Raw genomic sequence first — 23,056 nt, 5'->3', positions numbered from 1 at the left:
TGTTGGTGTGACACAGGGCTTGACGAACGGGGTGGCTCTGGACTTTGACTATCAGCAGCAGATGATCTACTGGACAGATGTGGGGAGTAAGAGGATCAGTTGCATGCACATCAATGGCAGTGACTTCCAGGTCAGTGTGATAATGAGGATGGATGACAGATAATTAAATCAGTTGTTGGGGAGAATTACACCAACGTGTTACAGTAATAATATTACTTTTCCAAGTACCAAGTAGCTGTTGTTTCAAGCGTAACAACAGCTACAACAGTAAATAGACGGCACTCCTACTGAAAAAAAGTTCAGGTGTACTGCTAGTGGTGTAAGCTTACTGGAAAGTCAGAATATTCAGTAGAATGCAATTAGGAGTGTAACGGAAAAGTAATGTAAGTAATGTTCCTGTTAGCAGGGACTAATAGGTAAAATAATAATATAACTTTTCAAAAGAGTAACGAGTAACATTCTTTTTATTTTATAGACATAACACTCTCTCATTATTAGTCTTCATTGTGTTGTGTGGCCTTTATTGTCTCCGCCAGGCCGAGGGTACTATGTTTTGCACCCAGTCCGCGTGTCCGTCCGTCTGTGAGCAGCTAATCTCCGGCACCGCTGACCCGAACGACGCGAAACAGTGTGCACACACACTCCCTGGATGCCAGAGCATCTGTTATAGAGCCACCAGGAAACCGATTTTTGCAAGACACATTTTTGGATATTACTCCTACAGATTTTGTCCAAACATCACAAAAATCGGTACACATTATCTCTAAAGTCAAGTGATCAAGACGTATTTGTCCGAGTTTTCATATTCCATCCTGATTGGCAAATTCCAAACATTGCTGGCCCACAATAACCTACCTGACCTGGTGGAGACCTGTGCTCTGAGGAGCAGTTTTTCTAGTTTATTGTACATTATTATATTATTGTATGTATCTGTTTTGAAAGGTGCTGTGTTAATACCATTATTATTATCATTATCATTATTATTATTACCCTTATTATTATTATTATTATTAGTAGTAGTAGTAGTAGTAGTAGTAGTAGTAGTAGTAGTAGTAGTAGTGGTTGTTGTTGTAGTTCTAACATGTCTGGGTCATTGTATGTTTTCTCCACCCTGCAGTATCAGGTCATCCATGTCAGACCAACAATGGAGGCTGCAGTCACCTATGTCTGCTCTCACCTGGTGGGAGATACAAGTGTGCCTGTCCTTTCAACTCCTATTGGGCAGCTGACGGAAAGCAGTGCATGTCCAACTGCTCTGCCAGTCAGGTGATTCACCTCACTTTGACTTGTTTTACTCAGTATGACTTTATGTCTCATGTCTGGTTTTGATACATTACTGATTCTAAAGATAAGCCTGTGTCTCTCCCATCAGTTTGCTTGTAAGAACTTCAAGTGCATTCCGCTCTCATGGAAATGTGACATGGATGATGACTGCGGGGACCAGTCGGATGAACCCGCAGACTGCCGTGAGTGGAGACAGAAACATTTACCTAATTGTCATGCTTTATTAACACAGTGTTTACAGTTATTACAGTTATTATGCACTCCAATTTCCTTTGACAGTTTCCAACACCTATATCATACAATAAAATGAACAGAACTTTATCCGTACTCATCCAATTGATCTGAACATGGAAATGGGGATTGACAATTGCCATTCGCAAGGAGTAATGAAGTAGATTTTTAACTACAACAAATGTTTATTAACATTTTCGCCAAAGGCAAAATCCTCCACCTTAATTTAACTCTGACCAAAGGGCCACAATACATATTGTCCTGGTCAGTCTCAGTCTATCCATCTCATTCAGACAATGATAGTGATAGCCTGCAATATTATAGCTTGGAAAAAGTTCATCAACCAGTTCTTCATCAGTAAAGATGGCGGTATTAAAGTCCCGGTGAAATGGCTTTTGTATTTTTTTGCCGAGCTTAGCTCAGAAACGGGCGTGTTTTGTCAGCCGGCGGCCCCGTCCCCTCGGGCTATGGGATCGTTGAAGCACACACTGCCGAGTGTGCCCATAAAGTTATATTATATCTAGAGAGCGGATGGCCCCGCCCCTACCTATTCATTTCAATGAAAGTTGCTTACTGGCGCATGAAGCTAGCCTGGGATCAAGCCTGCTTCGCTACGTTCGGCGGACTTTTATTTCTCTCTTCGCTACTAAGTCTGGAATGCCTCCTATCTCCAAGGGAGGCGGGACATGCCAAACGTCTCGAATCGTGCCGTGGCTTCTGATTGGTCTGTGGTGCGGGGCGGGACAAAAAAAACAGTGTGATCGTTGTGATTCGTCATTCGTTTGAACAACATCCAATCAGCAACGACGTTGCCTAACGTAACATATGTAGTTCCAGTGTAGTTCTGCAAAACGAGTCAATGGGGTGCATTCCAGACTGAGTAGCGAAGAGAGAAATAAAAGTCCGCCGAACGTAGCGAAGCAGGCTGGATCCCAGGCTAGCATGAAGCACCCAGAAGAACACTCTACGTCCGCATTTTCCTTGATTTGTGCACCAAATTCTGGTGCTCAAATGAAGAAGACTTTTTTTAATATACTTTATTGAGTCCAAACATGTTAAACAAATGAATCATTCAGTTTACTTTCATAATAATAACAATTTCCACATGTTTTATGTCCCTGTTATTTACAGACATTTCGAACCCATTTTTTTTCTTTTTTTGCATGTAAATCCCCTTCACCATACAGAAAGTAAGAAAAAAAAAGGGATAAACTATAATTAAATCATTTCATCCATGCGTCCACATACTCCTCCTTTAAGAGGGGACGTATGCAAAATATATACTTGACACAGGGAAATGTAACAATAAAAAATAAAAATAAAAGCACAAAACACAAAAAGAAAAATATAGCTGCAAGCAGCAATAAGCGCTTTCGAGAATAGGGCAGAGAGAGAGCGAGAGAGAGAAAGAGAGACAGAGAGAGAGAGAGAGAGAGAGAGAGAGAGAGAGAGAGAGAGAGAGAGAGAGAGAGAGAGAGAGAGAGAGAGAGAGAGAGAGACAGACAGAGAGAGACAGAGAGAGACAGAGACAGAGATGGAGACAGACAGACAGACAGACAGACAGACAGTGTGAGAGAGAGGCAGACAGACAGACAGACAGACAGACAGACAGACAGACAGACAGACAGACAGACAGTGTGAGAGGCAGACAGTGTGAGAGGCAGACAGACAGACAGACAGACAGACAGACAGACAGACAGACAGACAGACAGACAGACAGACAGACAGACAGACAGACAGACAGACAGACAGACAGACAGTGACAGAGTGAGAGAGAGGCAGTCAGACAGACAGACAGACAGTGACAGAGTGAGAGAGAGGCAGTGAGACAGACAGACAGACAGACAGACAGACAGACAGACAGACAGACAGACAGACAGACAGACAGACAGACAGACAGACAGACAGACAGACAGACAGACAGACAGACAGACAGTGACAGAGTGAGAGAGAGGCAGACAGACAGACAGACAGTGACAGAGTGAGAGAGAGACAGACAGAGAGAGAGGCAGACAGACAGACAGACAGACAGACAGACAGACAGACAGACAGACAGACAGACAGACAGACAGACAGACAGACAGACAGACAGACAGACAGTGACAGAGTGAGAGAGAGGCAGACAGACAGACAGACAGACAGACAGGCTACCAGGAGTATGTTTGTAACAAAGTAAGAATTCCAAATGATGATCACCTCAATGCATTGTTGGGGACAGGGATCAAACCAGCGACCTATGGATTCACCAGCCTGATCGCCAGAGAATTAGTATACATTGCACGGATTTGTGCACGTCATTCCGTGCATAGTCGCCTAGAAACCCCCAAATTCCGTGCATATGTACGGGGAGTCCCACGGTGGGCGTAACCAGTCGCAACCCGGAAAAACCAGGAAGTAGAGCAGTCCCCACAACAAAATTTACGATTCTGTGCCTATCGGTACGTAACTCAAACGCCGCTGAGTAGGCTCAAGGGAATGTCGCAATGTTCAGGACGGCAACTCGCTCGCTTTAGCTCGCTCGGTGGTCCTTCACACGGCGACAATTCCCTTGAGACTGCGCGGCTCCGAAATGGTTTAGTCACAATGGGGGAGATGCGAGGCGGCTATGCACGGAATTTGTGGTTTTCCAGTAGTCTATGCACGGATTTTAAGAAACGTTGAAAAACGTTCAATTAGAATGTTTCCTCTGGCGATCGGGTTGGGATTCACAGGCTGCCTCTCTTCTTATTGAGCTAGAAATATGGCCTCCCTGATGGTGTCTGTTGATATCTATAGGTTTTTCAGTCCGTTATGAACCAAGCCTCTGTTTTGCTAACTACTCTAGATTACTGGTTGACAAATATTTAGCAATAAAGTTTTGTTTTGTGTTCTTGGAATGGAAACTAGTGAAAATAGTTGATCTACAAGCTGACAATGTGTTGCTAGAAGTTGTGAGATTGTAGATTGGCTATTTTCACAAGAAAGTATGTTGTACATAAAAAACAACTAGTCTCAAAAAAGCATTTCATGTTATTGTTTAAAAGTTGCACATGTCTGAATTAACAGGGTCATGTTTTGTACAATGCAATTTAAATGTAAAATTTTCAAAAAATTGCTATAGCGCCCCCCTTTGACCAATTGGAGTAAGATTGGTTTCAGTGATACTTGGAATGACCCTCTACAATATTGCAAAGTGTCAAACAAATGTGAGTCTGCATGTATGTGTTAGGGGCAGATGAATAATTGTCATAAAACTGCAATTTTCATTGGCTTATAAAAGCTCTCTCACAGGCTCTCTTGTCCTCACTCCATGTAGTTTCCATTCAATGGAGGGGGAATTGAATTAGGACTGAAAGTTTTATTTTAAAAATAAAGCCTAAACTGAGTGACGCGTTGTCAATCGCGCAGCAATTGCATGCCACACACACACACACACACACACACACACACACACACACACACACACACACACACACAAAACAGCGCCGCTCGCTGACTGTCCATGGTGCTATAGCCTACGGTTAACAGCAACGCATTATGCCGACAGTGCAGCGACTGCAGGCCATACAACTCCACACGTTTTCACTTGCCAAACACTCATAATTTCACAGCACAACCATCGTTCCTAATCAAAACACTGCACAACAGAAAATAGCAACAACGTATTCTTACCTTTCAGTTTATCTGTTGAAAACCGCCCACACAACATCCATAGAGCCCGCTTCCGCCATATTCCTACTTCTTACTTGGAAGTAACCTACTGGTTTGAAAAAAGTTGACCGTTTTGTTTGTCTTTTTGAGCAGTAGGCTAACGCTCGCTCGTAAACCACCTGTTTACCTCTTGAGTGCGGACACTCCGGACAGTGCCGGTACGGAAACAAAACTACTCATTACGCATTGCGTGGTGTGACACGGGACTCCGTAAATCACTTTTTTCCCCTGTCTTATTTTTTTCTGATTTAAATGCATAAAAAATAAGCAAAAAGGCATCACTTCAGAGAGAAATAAAACACAGAGAGAACAGAGATAAAAACACAGTTTATTTATAGATTTTCATTGACAGGAAAGGTGCTGGATCCAATCAAAGAGGTGCCGGGTCCAAACAAAAAGATGCCGGTACCAATCAAAGAGGTTCCGGAGCTAGCTCCGGCTTGCTCCGGCACAAATTAAGCACTGATTTTGGGGCATGTAAGATAAATATGGGTATGGTCCGCCTTATTCTCCCCACATCCTCTCCGACAACAAGAGTTTAATGTATACTTGGATATCGAAAGAGGCGTTTGGAAATACCTTATATTCATCTTCCAGGCATATTCCTGCCAAAAAGGCGATCTTAAATTATTGAAAATGTCTTTAAAACTCTGATTCCACTCACTTCCTTGTATGGTTATTTTCAATTCTTTATCCCATTTATCCTTTATGTGGTCTAGATCTTCAATTTTGTTTTCCTGAAAAAGGTTATAAACTTGTCCAATTGTGTTTTTGTAATCATGTCTTTGATGGGATTTTACTATATATCTTAGGAGAGGGTGAAGGTCTCCAAGAGTTCTAATTTTGAGCTTCTCTTTTAAGTAACTCCTCACTTGCAAATATCGATAAAAATGATGACTAGGGATGTAGAAGACTTGAGCACCGAGCAAGCGCACCAGGGTTTCAAACGGTAGACGCACGCGCAGTAGCGTTTTAATGCGGAAGTCTTGCAACCCCAGATTTGACCACCAGGCGACAGCGACGCCAGCTTCACTGACTGTTACAACGCGGTTCTGGGGGCTTGCCCCTGACTTGCCGTCCAGAGAGAGTGAGGGGAGCAATGCTGGGGCACGTTTATGTAGTGCATCGCTTTCTTCTCTCGTCAAATGTTTTCAGGTACACATGTTAATGTACTGTTTTAGTTTAAAATGAGTAATGCACCGTCTGAACGTGGCAGCCCAAGAGAGTGTCTCCCTAATTAAAAGCAGTGCGAGGGGAGGAAAATTAGCTATGGGAATCACACAGATGAATGAAATCATGGGGCTTGCCTATGTCATCACGCAGTGTGTTTGCGTTTACAGGAAGTAATACAAATTGACTTAGGGACTTTTGCCATAAGAATATACAAAATAGTGTTTTTTTCTTCCTTTTTTCTTCCTTTTTTATGACCGCTGGTATTCTATAAAAGTGTGAAAAATATTGTATTTCGTTAGGTCTTTAAGGCCTGGTGTGTTTGTGTGTTCTTCGATGGGGCGGAGTATCTGTGGGCTGGTTGTGAAGTGACGGTCCAGTCTAAGGCCACGTTTACACAGTAACGACAAAGTGCCGTTGCATTCTCACTTTTTATTCTGCATTAACACGGAGACGCAACAGTGATTGAAAGCGCTGTAATGTGCATGTCAGGTGGCTAGGTGGCGGTGTAACACGTTGCCAGATAGACCAGTCACGCATGCATAGCACATCTGATATTTCATTTTGCCGTTTTTTCTAGAGACCGTTGTCGTCTAAACGGGGCCTTAAAATGTCAGGGCCACTCTTTGTTCCCAGTCCGTCCCTGGAGACACATCGTGAAGAAAGGGGAGCCTTCCAGCTCAAAGTTAATTGAGTCAAAATTTTCAAAACACCCTTGTGTACTTTTTAAAGGTAAATCAACTTAAATGTGATGTCTCAGTTTCTCCAGATGTGAAGCCATTCCTCATATTTGCCAGTGGTACGAACCTGACAAAGATCAACTTGAACGGCTCCAACAACACTGTGCTCAAACAGGTGAAAACCATTAACAACACATCCTATACAATATTCCGCACAGAATACTATTGACAAGCCAGAATGTATTCCTGTCAGAGACTAACACAACTGGTGGTGTGACAGGACTTGAATTACTCGATGGCTCTGGACTTTGACTATCAGCAGCAGATGATCTACTGGACAGACACGGGCACCAAAATGATCAGTCGCATGCACATATATGGCAGTGACGTCCAGGTCAGTGTGACAATGACAACCATGAGGACAGGTGTGACACACACACACACACACACACACACACACACACACACACACACACACACACACACACACACACACACACACACACACACACACACACACACACACACACACACACACACACACAATGTTTTCCTTGTGAGTTTGAATCTGACTCCCGGTATTGTCTCGTATGTCTGTCCTCTCTCTGCCCTTGATTTCCTGTCTCTCTGCATCCTCCTATCTAAGAAATAAAGCATACAAGTTGTACAAAAAAGTGCTTAAGAAAAAAGAAAGCAGGAAAACGAGAGTATATCCAGAGTGCATGTCTTGTTTACAGGTCCTTCACAACGAGTCAATTGACCAAGCAGTTCTGGCAGAAGGTCTGGCTGTTGATTGGGTGGGAGGAAACCTGTATTGGAGTGACAAAGGGCGGAACACCATAGAGGTGTCCAAACTAAACGGGGAATACCCATCAGTACTGGTCAACACTGGCCTGGACCAGCCACGTGCCTTGGCTGTGGATGTACGCTACGGGTAGGAGCACTGTGGTGAAGGCATTATCCTCATACTGAATTTTTTACCCATCATGTAAAAAAAGAGAGGAATTTACTTTTTAAATTGTGTGAGTTGTTTGTTTATTTTCACTTCTCCGTCTGGCTTTCATCCTGTTTGAGCTGGATTTCCAAACATCACCAATCACGGTGTCAAGTCAGGAAGTGACTCAAAATTTATATTGGAAGACACTGTCGTCGTCCCCCTCCCCCCCATAAATAAACAACAACATGTAAATGCTTAGTAGCACTCACGATACTCTTTCTCATATTGCATGTCCACTAGTACTGCACAGTGATGTATGGCAGATATGTTGTGAATAGTGACCCTGATGCAGTTTCTCACTGACAGGTACTTGTACTGGTCAGACTGGGGCATCAACCCCCACATAGGGAGGATGGGGATGGACGGCACCAACAGGAGCATCATCGTGAAGGATAAGATCACCTGGCCTAATGGCCTGACGCTAGACTTCAACAATGATCGCCTGTATTGGGCCGATGCCAAGGAGGATAAAATTGAGTTTGCCAGCCTGGACGGAACCAATAGACACACAGGTAACACATATATGCGCATATATGAAACTGTGCACACACACTCCCTGGATGCCAATTTAGAACCTCTGTCCCAAATTTTTCACATGGGCCTGTTATAGCGCCACCAGGAGGCTGCTTTTTGCAAAACACATTTTTTGACAGTACTGCTACAGATTTTGTCCAAACGTCACGCGAATCGGTACACAGTATCTTTATAATCATTGAACAAAACCAGTTTTTCATATTTTTCATATTTCATCTTGATTGGCTAAAAATGGCATCCAAAGTTTGGAGGCCGACTTATATAAAAGATATTTTATGATATTACTCCTTCAGATTTTATCCCAATTTCACACAAATCGGAAGACATGATCTCTATAGTCATGTGATCAAGATATACAAAAGTAAATTTTACTTTTATATACTTTATTGATCGATTTTAACACTTATCATTCATAATAATATCATTAATATAGCCTTCTCTTTTGGTTTTGTCCATCTGTAGTTCTGAGTCAGGACATCCCCCACATCTTCGCTATTGCTCTGTTTGAGGAGCACATCTACTGGACAGAGTGGCAGACCAAATCCATCTACAGAGCCCACAAGACTCAGGGTACCAAGAAGACCCGGCTCTTCAGGACCCGGGAACAACCAATGGACATCCACGTCTACCACCCAGATAGGCAGCCCGAGGGTCTGTACCACTTACTGGGCCCTATTTTGTGTGTCTTAACCCATTAAGACCGGGAAAGAATCTGTGTCATTTTTAGATTTCTTTGGGCTATATATATGTGACTGTGCCTAGAAAAAAGTGCCTCATGTCGCCCGTTGTGAAACAGTAGAAAACAGCAAAATAAGTTTGCTTTTTTTGTGTGTGTTTTTGGGGGTTTTTCTTTTCATATTAACACAGTTCGAATGTTGAAGAAGGTTTGTATTCCAAAAGATAGTCGTTTTAGAATCATTAAGTGGTTTAAGTTACATTACAAAAACAGCTGTGTTTGTGTCTGTTTCTGTCGGTCTTGTGTGGCCGGAGAGTGAGTGGTTTTGGTTGGTCGTTGAATCCATTGTTCTCCGGTTACAAGCCTAATCCCCGCCCATCAGTATGCGTGCCTGTCTGTTCTCTGTTCTACAGTGGTGTAAAGTAACTACGTACATTTACTCAAGTACTGTACTTAAGTACAATTCTGAGGTATTTTTTACTTGAGTTTACTGGAGTAAAATCCAGCTGGGTGAATATCCAACTCGAAACTAACTTCACCACGGTGGGAAGCGGGAGCGGCCAGTATTGCGTTAGTCTTTTCCAGGACTTATCAGCATCTAGTTGTATAAAAATATAACATTGTAGAGAACACAGCAGCTACATGAGGGCGGCCCCAGCTAAACAGGCCGCTCAACATTCTTTTGTATGGAAGTATTTCACTGAAGATGTGGACAAAACAACGTGGAGTGTTTGTGTAGCTAGGCTAGATAGCCTAGCCTTATTAGCTCGTCGTGACGAGCGTCGTGGCTAAACTGCAAACTGGTGTTTGCACTTTCTTCATTTACAGCCCGTACATCTACATAAACGTTCAGATTTGAAATATAAAGTGCTTAACCCATGGCCACGGATGTTACAATTATATACGGGCCCACATAAGTACCCGTATCTTCCGTATTGTTCAATAATTTTAATCCGATTGGTGGCCATTTTCTACATTTGCTTTCAATTACGCAACCGTATCGGTTGGGAGGTGTATTGCACTTATACATTATAACTCTATGACAAAATGGCCACGGATCGGATTAAATGCTTTTTATTGAACAATGCTGAAGATACGGGTACTTATACCCGCCAAAAGTGAATTGTAACATCCGTGGCCATGGGGTAAGCACTTTATATTTCAAATCTGAATGTTTATGTAGATGTAAATTTAGTTTATGGGTTGTAAATGGAGAAAGTGCAAACACCAGGTTGAAGTTTCATAGGGCTAGATATTGCAACCTAGCTGGTGCAAATTAAATACCGTGCCTCATACAGTGTTGCCAGGTCTGATTATTCTTGTTTTCCTAGACCTCGTCGCTTGTTTCTCTCACAGAACAACACCAACACTGGCCCAAGATACATGTTTTTTTAAGCGGACATTTGTAACTCAAATCTTTGCTTCTGGGGATTCTTCAAAATGTCTTCCAAATCCTAACAGTTCTTTTGAAAAAAATTGTATATTGCTATAATATCAGTGGTTCTCAAACTTTTTTCATGTCAAGGACCCCCAAAATGAACTGTATTTGGTCACGGACCCCCATCTCAAACCATTGCATACATTAACCACTTTAGCCTTATTTTTATTTGAATATAGCCAATCTACAAGCTCACAACGCGTCGCATCGCTTGTAGATCTGCTATTTTCAAACATGTTAGTACTTTTACTTTTTTACTTGAAGTATATTATGACGCCAATACTTTTGTACTTTTTTATTTGAAGTATATTATGATGCCAATACTTTTGTACTTTTACTCAAGTAACATTTTTAACACAGGCCTTTTACTTGTAACAGAGTATTTTTATATTGTGGTATTGCTACTTTTACTTAAGTAAAATATCTGAGTACTTCTTCCACCACTTCCTGCAGTATCGGGTCATCCATGTCAGACCAACAATGGAGGCTGCAGTAACCTGTGTCTGCTCTCACCTGGAGGAGGCTACAAGTGTGCTTGTCCTATCAAGTCCTACTTGGCAGCTGACGGCCGGCAGTGCATGTCCAACTGCTCTGCCAATCAGGTGATTCACCTCACGTTGACTTGTTTTACTCAGTATGACTTTATGTACCATGTCTGGTTTTGATACATTACTGATTCTAAAGATACGCCTGTGTCTCTCCCATCAGTTTGCCTGTGAGAACTTGAAGTGCATTCCGCTCTCGTTGAAATGTGACATGACAGATGACTGCGGGGACTGGTCGGACGAACTTGAAGTCTGCCGTGAGTAGAGACAATTTTATGTTTTATTATTTTGAAGTTTCCAGGCACGGACTGCATATCGGGAGGGGCGGGACAATTCCAGAGCTGATGTCTTTTACCAAAACCATGAAGAAGAATCCGTATTATTATAATAAAAATGTAATAATTCTAATACCATGACGGGGTTTCTTTGGGATGAACATGACACTTACATTACTTATTAATGAATTATTAATGCGACTCGTGTCGCTAAGTAAAGGAGCACGGATATTAGCACGAACAGAATAATAAGTGCAATAATATTAGCCTAGTATTAGCCACATTTGTTTTTCAACCACAGTTCCACATTAATACATTTAGTTCATATTATGTACATGCTGATTTAAGCTCTGGCAGGATTCTTAACAGATTACCCGCCAAGATATTAAACATTGTTTTTTATCCCCTTGCCAGCGTTTATTACCTTAAATAGATGATCTTTGAAACGCCGTGGAAGCCACGTCGTACAAAAATGTAAAGAAAAAGTGTCCGTGGGTTGGGGGAGGGATCCGTGTATCCACTGGAACAATAACATTCCAACCATGATCAGCCATTTTGGAGCTATGGCCCGTTGAAAACGGGTGGTTTTCATCACAAAAAAATAATAATCTGAGTTAGGGCACGGCCCCACCGCACCTTTATTTTACCTCCGGGGCGGAATCTGCCAATGCTTTGTCAATGCAAATGCGTGGATTCATGGTCTTGCAGATTTTTTCCAAGAATCCATGCTTTTGCATTGACAAAGCATTGGCAGATTCCGCCCCAGAGGTAAAATAAAAGTGTGGTGGGGGCATGCCCTTAGAAGTGTTTTTCTAAAAATCCTATAGTTGGGGCGGACGGAAGTTCGTTTTTTTGGAATTACGTCACATCCGTCTACTGCTTCTCTGAGTGACGAGGGATCATTTCTAAGCTGTGTTAGAGCGCCCCTTGTGGAATTTTCAAACATAATAATTTGAAAATAGAACGCATATCTGCGTCCTTGCTAGGGAATGTGTTAGGACTAGTTGTTAAAGATCCCTAAATAGTCAGCACAACAATTGAATGGGATTGGAGATGTCCTCTTGGGTGGGGTGGAATTTGGCAATAATCACGTGGTGCCACCAGTACGACACATCTTCAGTTGTTTTCCCCGACCTCATTGGGTGTTTCGGCCATTTTTCACAAGACGCCCTCTACCGAGATTGGCCCACCACAGGCTGATCAGACCTGTGTGTCGCACAGTGGCACCACATGGTCTTTTGACAGCCCATGATGCGTCCCTACGTTTCAGCCACAGCCAGTGACTGCTCCGTTCTGCTGCAGTGGCAGTGTAGCCTGGTATTACTGGATTGCTACTGTGGCTTTAACACATTTTAGATTAAAGGAAAAACATCTACTGAGATTTTAAAATGTTCACATGTTGATCCTAAATAATTCAATGCTTTATAAACTAACATTAATAACAGGTGAACCATTATTTTAATTATTTTATATTTATTTTATATCTATTTATTTTAATAATAACCTCTCTTTGCTAGCAGTGGCACCGAATCTAGTGGAACAGACTTATCCACTCGTAGTGGCATGGACTGTAGGACCTGTTGTTGTGATTCTACTGACCGTCCTTCTGGCCCTGATGTATCGCTACAGATTCAGAATATCCAATGGTGAGTACTACCACTATTAGATGGATTACATCTAGATTACAGTCACTGAGCAACTGTCCATGAAAGATACTGAGTAACACTGCAGAGCACAGCAAGGTAAATGTTTTAGGTGCGATCTCCATCCATACATCTTCAACCGCTTATCCGGAGTCGGGTTGCGGGGGCAACTGTTCCAGCAGAGAGTGCCAGACTTCCCTTTCCCACACAACAATGGCCACTTCATGGGGAATCCTGAGGTGTTCCAAGGCCAGCGTGGAGATATAATCCCTCCATTTGGTCCTAGGTGTGCGAGGGGGTCTCCTCCCAGTGAGTTGTGCAGTGAGGACCCCCTTAGTGAGACTTCCGTAGTTCCATACTAGATGCCCGAACAACACAATATTATTTTTTTCGGTCACTTCATGACCATAGGTGAGAGTAGGAATGAAGATTGAAGCTTTTCCGTCTGGCTCAGCACTCTTTTCATCAGTGCGGTACAGCAACTGCAATACCGCTCCTGCTGTTCCGATTTTCTGGTTGATCTCCCTCTCCGTCCTCCCCTCACTCGTGAACAAGACCCCGAGATACTTGAACTCCTTCACCTGGGGCAAAGTCTCATTCCCTACCTGGATATCTTGTTTCCAGCTGAGCCGCCACACACTCAACTGCAAACCGATGCAATGAGAGCTGGAGGTCAATCACATGCCTTCTCTAAATCCACAGAGAAGGCACGAGCCGTTCTCAGTAGCAGGGGGCGGGGCCAGGAGGACAGTACTCCATGGTAGAAAATAATGCTCGGCTCTGGCATTGCCTAGGGGGGGCGGCGATAATTTACGATTATGTGCCTATCGGTACATAACTCGGACGGGGCTGAGTAGGCTCAAGCGAACTTCGCAACATTCAGCACGGCAACTTGCCCGCTTTAGCGCGCTCGGTGGTGCTTCTCGTGGCTCAAGTTCGTTTGAGACTGCGCCCCTCCGTCGCGGTCCAAAACTATACTTTATCGGCGAAAAAAAGTAGTCTGCGGTTGTTGGAAAAATTATGTCTTAAACGGGAGTCAAACCCGAGAGGTGTGGGTTGGGAGTCTAGTGATTAACGAGACAAGCTCGTTCTCTCAACTCTTCTAAGTCTCTCAACTCTTCTTCTAGTAGGGCCCTACTGGGCGTGGCTACTGCGAACGACTAGTAAAACGCTGCTCACCTCCAGGATCCCTGCTAAAGTGAAGAGAATGGTTCCCCGCTTTTCCCCTCCTGAGGTGTCAAATGGTTTTCCAGAAGCACTTTGGTGCCGCCTGAACTTTTACTTCTCCATATAGTTTCTCTTCCCACACCCGTTGCTTTGCCTCTGTCACGGCTGTGGCTGAGTCCTACGGGGATAATATTCCCCGAGAGGCCTCCTTCTTCAGTTGGACGGCTGTCCCTGACCACCGCTGTCTACCAGGGTGCTCGAGAGTTACCCCCCCCCCCCCCCCCCCCACCACACTTTATTTTTTTCTTACATTTTTATCCCACTATTTTTGTAACCCCTATTCTTCACCCAGTGCCAATGCCTAAGCAAGTAATCCTGGGTGCTACTCTCCCTCTGCCAGCCTGGGGAGTTAGCAGACTGCTTCTTATCAGCTGACAGGGGGGAGTTTCCCCGGTAGGACGTAGCGCGTGGAAGGAACCAACCAGTTGGTTATTCCAACCAGTTCCTTTCCCCTCCATCAGGCGCCCTGGCTGACCAGGGGGAAGCAGTATAGTGACCAGGATTACTGCATGTTTTTTGTGAGTGTACCTACCCTAGGGTACACGGGGAGAACATGCAAACTCCACACAGAAAGGCCCTTTCGCCAACCCCACCTAGAGCTACCTCCCTTGAGGCACCTAAGACCTTCTGACCACAGCTCACCGCCGCAGCTTCAGCAATAGAAGCTTTGAACATCGACCATTCTTGTTCAATGTCCCCAACCTCCCCTGGTACCTCCTACACTTATGATCATCCTAATGTTCGAACATGGTATTTGTCAGAAGTACAATATTATGTACAACCTACATGTTGTTTCATTTAATTTTACAGCATTTGTCAGGTAAGTACAGTATTGATTTCTGTCTATGTGTCAACATGACAGCATTAGATTCCATGATGCCTCCTTGCTACTTAATTTCTGCTAAACATGTATGTATATATTTTATTATATACCTGTTCAATATCAGGGAACCAATCAGGTCTCAGCCACAGATCAATCAAAGTTGGACTCCTGATAATGTGTACTGCCCACTGCGGTATGGCCAGTCTGATCATTTTTAAAGACGGGGTGCCGTGATTTTCAGTGATCCCCCCCCCCCCCCCCCCCCAAAACATAATCATCAGGTATATGGTTATACTAGGAGGAAGGTTTTTTTTCAAAAAAGTGTACAGAAATTGTTAAAATTATGTTTTTATGTGGACACGCCTCCAGTTCATTAAGTATACCAGGGGCCTGTTCCTCAAAAGGTGAATAAACTAAGCCTGGACTTAAGCCAAATCCAGACTTGACAAAGTCGGGTCCATATAAGCCTCGTTTATTCCGTTCCTCAAAGCAAAGCCAGGCTGAAAAGGAGCGACTTTGTCGAGCTAGGCCTTGTCAAGCCAGGCTGTGTCGAGCCAGGATAATGAAGCCAAGCTTCACGTATTTCTATAAAAGACCATGAAAGTCGATAGCAGAATCCTTGAACTTGACCAATCATGGAGTCCAAAACCAGAGCGGCGTTCCTCTCTGTGGCTGAACAGCAGCATTGCAGCAGCTCATGAAATCATACAAGGAAGTAAAATCTAAAATGTATTATAAGCGAGAAACGCGACCGCAATAAATAGATCCAGGGAGAAAGCGTGGCAAAGTATTGCAAGCACACACAGAGTGTGTGTGTGTGTGTGTGTGTGTGTGTGTGTGTGTGTGCGCGCGCGCGACGGGACGGGACGCCGGGGGGGTTGACCGCGACTGGGGGCCGCGACGGGATGAGCGGGGGACAGGGGGACGGGGGGGACACGCAATAGCCCCACATTTGCAAGACCACTTTGGTAGAGGTTTGGGTTGTGTAGTTACCTTGCCATCATGATGTAACTCCAAAGGTGGACAAGAAATAAAAAATAATTTCTCCATTGACTAGAAATTGATAATTTAAAATATGATCCTCATTGACTTACATTCAGTGAAAAAAAAAATCTGTTATATATTATCAAACATCTAACAACAATATGAACTAGTGTTAACAGAGTGACAATATGACATCCCACGAGTCATTGTGAAACAATTATGATTCATGGTCACACACTATTTCAGTAATATAATTAATTTGATTATATCTGATATTTTATTTGAATGCAAGGTCATTAAAATGAGTCCATATTCAAACACATGTGTTGAATTAACTGTGGAAAAACTTGAAGAACAAGGCACTGGATTAAGTAAGCTTGGCTGTTAGCCTGCTCCTGACCAGGCTAACTTCACAGCTAAATTGCCATGGTAACTAAGGTAGGATTGCTTCAATTCTCTTTTGAGGAATCGGCTCATGGCTAAACTTAGCCCGGGTGAACTGGCTAAACTAATCTTCAAGCTAATTCAGCTTTTGAGGAACCGATTCAGCCCTAATCCTGGCTAAATTAAGCCAGGATAGGTGTTAAAGCCAGGCTTAAGCTTTAATTCTCTTTTGAGGAACAGGCCTCTGGTTCTCATCTTAGCACCTCCTCCACCACCTTAGCACCACCCACCTGTCCTAGTCCCTCCTCCTCCTCATGCCCACACCTGTTGTGTTATGATAATGAGGGGGAGGGTATGTTTTTACTATGTCACTAAAGCGCTGTTTCTCTATTGGCACGTTTGACCGGGAGGCATGCGTTAATCCGACAGACCTTTTCTCCGACTATGTGGCATCCGCGTGCGGTTAGGGTTAGGGTGCGGGTTTGGTTCGGGTTTACTGTTTAACGTCGGAGCACTGCGCTGTCGGAGGAATGCGCTGTCGGAGGAATGCGCTGTCGGACTAACGTACTGCACCCCGTTTGACCCTCAAGGTTTCAGCCTCCAGGTAGAAAATCAAAATGGTCAGAGAAGACATAAAACACCATAAAAACACCACCAGGGGGCTTAATGAAGTTCTATTAACCTCATAGACACATGAAAAACCGAAAAAGTGCAAAACCATGGCACCACCTCTTTAACCACTTAAACCCCAGCATCCATACATTTTTTTCACAGAAAATATTGTACAAGGTCACAATGCGTCACGTTGGAATGCATTGTGAGCTTGTAGATCAGCTATTTGCGCCTGATAAATTGAATGTAAAGCTAAATTATACAACAGGTAGTTCCGACCAAGCAATCTGATTGGTTGAAATAGCTTTCTAGCCGTGCTTCAAACCAGCATCATAGCACGGGCCTAATCACATTAATAAATCACTCCGCACTGCAGTTCAGTCCGCACCTGATTAGACCATATATGGCACAGCTGTGCTGTGAAGTCACGCTGTCCCACGGTAGGAAAACAAACAGACAGTAGCCTGACCCACCGCCGCCACCGGAGAACAAACAGCTATGCAAAATGGACTATGTTGTTAATTTGGTGGATTTACGTTTGATCAATGGTTAGAAGGTTATAAATATCCTCCTGTGTAAAGTAAAATTACTCCCATTTCGTTAACAGTCCAGTAGGCTATATGCTCCGTTGTACGACCGTGTCACGGGGCCAAAATAGCCGATCTACAAGTTCACATGTCAGCTTGTAGATCAGTTATTTTGGCCGCGTGACACGGTCGTACGACGGAGCATATAGCCTACTGGAATTCATTCCACTGCGCAAGCATTGATAGCTCAGCTGTGTTGATGAGACGGCGCCTCAAACTCAAAGCGCTGCTACAGGGACTATTTAATGTCTCAGTCAAAAACTCTTCTCTTTACAGGGAAACGGACAATAGCGAAACATTTTTATTATGAATTGCCCCACAATATGAATACATGTGGATGTGTTTTGCTGGTAACTGTTGTATAATCGCAATATTACACTCGAGGGTGTGCTTTACCGTCATTATTGGCACTTCAGTGATGCTGGCGGAACTCGGCTGGCGCCTCGTTCCTGACCGCATCACTGTCGTGCCAATAATGACGGTAAAGCACACCCTCTCGTGTAATATTGCTTAAACATATAGAGCCCTGAGGTACTCCAGTCAATCAAGTTAGGGGTTTAAGAGGTCAAGTGTTCACCCTATAATGACAAGTCCTTCTGACAAGTACAACTAGTTATAATGTCAATCTAAATGAATATATAACTTCATATTAAAAACAGACCTCTATTCATTAAACAATTAATGTCCTATTTGGAAGTACATTAAAGTCTGTCAGGTGTGTTAGTCTTTACCTATTTTACTGCCATGGATGCGTTAACGCGTCCGTTGGTACTTGGTCCACAGTGCCATGGGTGCGTTTTTCTCACAGAACCAGGAGATAACGCGATCCAAAGATTTACTGCTCCATTCACTTCCTGGTTAAAGTATTTTGGAAATTCTGTATCTTGGCTCCTGTGTTTTACTATGTATTTTTGGCGAGACATGCTATTTTCAACGGCGTATAACAACAAGCGAACGGGAGGTCGCCATGACATTTTTTCTTTTTTCACGGAAGCACAGTGAAACCCTCAGTGATTAGCAACCATCAGGGGATCGATCATACTGGAGATACATATCACTGGGCACTGGGCAAACAAACACAGCCAGAAATAAGTCTTGCAGTAAAAGACTTACTAACCGTCACTCAACCAATGTGACACTGAAACAACCCACATAAATAAATAGCCAATTGACCACATTAATGCTTATTTATTCTTTCAGGTGACACAAACGTCAGATATGCAGACCTCATCCACTCTGATGAGAATGAACATGGTACAGTGTATACTTTTTTGAATGATCCAATACAATGATTTTACTCTAATTTAATTGTGTTTTACTGTGAATATTAATGTTAGGAAGTGTCCTTTTTTTTAGGTTCAGATGTATCACTTGATTACTTAGAACTGTTTTGTGAACTGTCAGGTGATAAGAAGGCTTGTTAGCTCTCACGCATTGAAGGAGGCATGAGCTCGGCTCTGAGCTCTCCCTAGATTGGCAGAGGGAGTGTGGAGCCCAGGATTACTTAGACAATTGGCACTGGGTGAAAAAAAATGTTTACAAAATTGTGGGATAAACATTTGGGGGAAAAAAATGTTTTAGCACCCCCTGCTGAGCATAGTGACCTCTCAGTGGGTTGTGGGGTTTCAGTGGGTTGTGGGGTTGTGGTCCTCTGACAGTTGCTCTGTTCACAGGACAGAGAACATTGTGATGTTTTTAGCGGTGCCAACCACTCTACGTTTGACTCTGTCTGCGTGTCCGTCCGTCCGTCCGTCCGTCCGTCCGTTTGTGTGAGCACGGGATGAGCACGGCAAAGAAGCAACACATACAAACACACGCACACACACACACACACACACACACACACACACACACACACACACACACACACACACACACACACACACACACACAGACTTGCAGATTGCCTATGCCATCTCTCCTCTCATTGGCCACACGTGCCACTGGTTATCAAAGAGGGGTCCAGGGACCCCCAGCGTATGTTATGTCCGTCCGCCCGTATGAGCACGGGATGAGTATGGGATTTTAAACAGCTATAACTTCAGTTTGCAGCATGCCACCAAGTCCAAATTTGGTATGTGGACTTAGACCACCAATAGGGACGAGCATGAATTGATGACGTTATCAAAGAGGGGTCCAGGGACCCCCAGCGCCCGTATGAGCACGGGATTTTAAACAGCTATAACTCCAGTTTGCAGCATGCCACCAAGTCCACATTTGGTATGTGGACTTAGACCACCAATAGGCACGAGCATGAATTGATGAAGTTATCAAAGAGGGGTCCAGGGACCCCCAGCGCCCGTATGAGCACGGGATGAGCACGGGATTTTAAACAGCTATAACTCCAGTTTGCAGCATGCCACCAAGTCCACATTTGGTATGTGGACTTAGACCACCAATAGGGACCAGCATGAACTGCTGAAGCCCCGCCCCCTCTGTCTTCCCATTGGCTGGCCTTCAAACAGCCATAACTCAAGTTTGCAGCATGCTATGGAGTACAAATTTTGTACATGGACTAAAGCCAGCAATAGGGATTAACTGTCATTACTTAAGCCCCACCCCCTCTGTCTGCCCATTGGCTGGGATTTAAACAGCCATCATTCCAGTTTGCAGCATGCTACCAAGTACAAATTTGGTAAGTGGACTCAGACCACCAATAGGGACGAACTGAAATGAGTTAAGGCCCGCCCCAAAGGCACCGCTTCCTTCACACAGGGTGTTATTTTTTGGTATGTTTTTAGTTAGATTCTCAGACTTACAATGTTGTTAAAACAGAAGAACCATTTTCACTCACACTATACAACACACTCACACTATCACTTATCCCTTCCTACCAGTCAGAAATTAAAGGTAGGGTAAGGGATTCATTTTTTAGTGGTGCCAGCCACTCCTACACTTGCCCGTGTGTGTGGGTCCGTCCGTCCGTCCGTCCGTCCGTTTGAGCACGGCCTCAACAGCTGCAGCTGATTGCAACACAAGGATGCTACCAGTTACAGATGTGCCACTTCAAAACTTCACACGTTACTGTTCTTTCCCTGAAAGTGCCCTGAAAATGCATTTTTCCCTCCCTGTTCTGCACTTAAAAATGCACTGTTTTGCCCCTGAAAAGAAGTTGTCACTACACCCCCCCGTCTTTCCCTTCAACAGACATCCATATACATGAGAACAAAAGAATGTGTGTTGAAGAAGGTGTCAGACTCATTATGAGGCGAAAGGTGATTTGAAGAGGTCCTTGACCAGTTGCTCAAATTAATTAGCATCATAAAAGCAGTGATCATCAAAATAATTCAGCATTTTAAATGCCCTTCTTTGTCCCTCTTATTGCCCTGGGAATCCCCTGAAAATGTACTGTCTTGCCGATGGCAGGGCATATGAAGTTTTGAAATGGCACATCTGTACATTAATTCAAAGGCACCACTCTCTTCACACTGGGTGTGATTTTTTTTTTGTTAAAATAAAGCTTGCTTTATATTCTGATAGTAATCATTGCTATAGAGTGTTTGTTTAGTAACAATCTCCCTGTCCCTCCAGCTCTTGATTAAACAGAAATTGCATTTTCAGGCCAGGATACCAATTTGATCCAATCAAGAGAGAGAACTCACACAGGACAAACAAGTGAATTTGGAAATGATGACACAAAGAAGTGAGCTGACAAAATTGGAATTGGAACACTATAAAATTGAAGCTGATAAATGGGTACTTTCTGATTGGCTGAAGATTTGCCACCCACCTGAACACTTATTTTCTGTTCATTAGAGAGCTGGAGAGATGCAGAGACCCATGAACAAACACTCTAAAGCAACACGTACTATCACAATATGTGCTTAATCCTTTTAACACACAAAAGACCAAAAGAAAGTTTAGTTTTAACCCATTCAATCCGGGAACGCATAATGTGTCACTTTAGATTTGTTTGGCTATTCAAAAGTAGCAGATCTACATGTAGATCTGCTATTTTTGAAAAATCGTGAATATAATGTTCTACAAATGTCTTTAAAATCCTAACATTTTTTTGAAAAAAACGTATGTTTCTATATCAGTGGTGCTCCAACTTTTTCATGTCCAGGACCCCCAAAATGATATGTATTTGGCCGCGGACCCCATCTCAAAATATGCTGTTCAGGGACCCCACTCAAAAGCACAGATCGGAGTTATTATTCTTTTTGCTTTAAAACATAAATATATATTCAAAGATTTGCACACATTTTCAGGATTTTTCAAAAATAGCAGATCTACAAGCTCATAGCGCGGCACTCGGTGCTTGTAGATCTGCTATTTTTGAATAGCCAAAGAAATCTAAGACAGATGCGTTCCCGGTCTTAAAGGGTTAACCGAAAAGTATCACTTATCCTACCTTTAAATCTATGTAGTTAGTTCATCCACTGAACGTCAACTGACAATCTGACATGATGACGGGGTGGAGGTTCTTTCTTGGCCTAGTCGGAGTGTGTGTGCAAAGTTTCATGCCAATCGGACTTTGTGCTTATGATGTGTGGTGCAAAATGTTGTGCAAAACTACATTTTGACATTCAATATTAGCCAATCCGAATCAAAAACAATTGACAGATACAAAAAGAGTGTTTTGAAAAAAACACAAAATAGCAGAAAAAGGCAACCATCCTGTGATCCTAACTCCACTTTTATTTTAATTTCCTGAAAAATGAACATTTTGGAGTTAGCTGGTTCCTGCCGGACAGCAGAGATGTATTAAATACAGATAAAATGCCAGACTACTGCATGTTCAGCGACAGAGTACCGTTTTAAAATGTATACTTTGTTTCAGCTCTTTAGATAGAGACGTGAAGGACAACCCAACCCAACACGAGTGGATCAAGTGAAATGGATCTTCACCAATAAATGCCTCGGGTGGCACGGTGGTAGAGTGCCTGCCCACCATCGTGGAGGTTGTGGGTTCGAATCCACTGCGGTGCATCCGGCTTTGACGAGCGAACACAATTGGCCAGTGTTCGGGGGGGAGGGAATCCAAGCGGGGAGGCTGATAATAGGCTCTATGCACAGCAGCCATAAGACATTCACAGGTGTTACCAATGACACTAATGAAGGCTCTGTTCCATTTTGGTCAAACAGAGTCAGGGTGCTGATATTATGCATGTTGGCTCACTGGAATCACTCTGCTACACCTGTGGGTCTCATGGTTCCTTAAGGGGTTTCCGAATGGCCCCTTACGGGTGTGTAACTCTGTACAAATTTTTACACTCTCAGAGTTATGGGGGTTGTGGAAATTGAAAAATCTGAGAACCACTGTGCTACACTAA

General features: G+C 43.4%; 1 protein-coding gene and 1 long non-coding RNA gene across 2 annotated transcripts in view; both read left to right on the top strand.

The window, feature by feature from the left end:
- LOC311058166 (low-density lipoprotein receptor-related protein 4-like) overlaps nucleotides 1-11,510 on the top strand; it is a gene marked incomplete at both ends in the record, with an annotated part of 46,026 nt that extends 34,516 nt beyond the window's left edge. Inside the window, 10 exons of the mRNA XM_084075516.1 lie at nucleotides 17-134; nucleotides 1,118-1,266; nucleotides 1,373-1,466; nucleotides 7,136-7,230; nucleotides 7,336-7,449; nucleotides 7,793-7,989; nucleotides 8,359-8,564; nucleotides 9,049-9,237; nucleotides 11,154-11,302; nucleotides 11,409-11,510. Coding sequence (XP_083931642.1) covers nucleotides 17-134; nucleotides 1,118-1,266; nucleotides 1,373-1,466; nucleotides 7,136-7,230; nucleotides 7,336-7,449; nucleotides 7,793-7,989; nucleotides 8,359-8,564; nucleotides 9,049-9,237; nucleotides 11,154-11,302; nucleotides 11,409-11,510 — 1,413 coding nt within the window. The remainder of the gene's footprint in view (nucleotides 1-16; nucleotides 135-1,117; nucleotides 1,267-1,372; nucleotides 1,467-7,135; nucleotides 7,231-7,335; nucleotides 7,450-7,792; nucleotides 7,990-8,358; nucleotides 8,565-9,048; nucleotides 9,238-11,153; nucleotides 11,303-11,408) is intronic.
- A 1,542-nt stretch (nucleotides 11,511-13,052) lies between these two features.
- Nucleotides 13,053-22,718, top strand: LOC311058257. The gene is made up of 3 exons (XR_014602037.1): nucleotides 13,053-13,166; nucleotides 18,981-19,034; nucleotides 22,564-22,718. It is a non-coding gene; the product is annotated as an uncharacterized lncRNA (long non-coding RNA).
- The last annotated feature ends 338 nt before the right edge of the window (nucleotides 22,719-23,056 follow it).

The sequence above is a fragment of the Gymnoscopelus microlampas genome (genome assembly GCF_963454915.1).
Source record: "Gymnoscopelus microlampas genome assembly, chromosome: 13".
NCBI lineage: Eukaryota > Metazoa > Chordata > Actinopteri > Myctophiformes > Myctophidae > Gymnoscopelus > Gymnoscopelus microlampas.
Note: the sequence above shows the minus strand (reverse complement) of the source record. Positions and strands in the feature narration are given on the sequence as shown.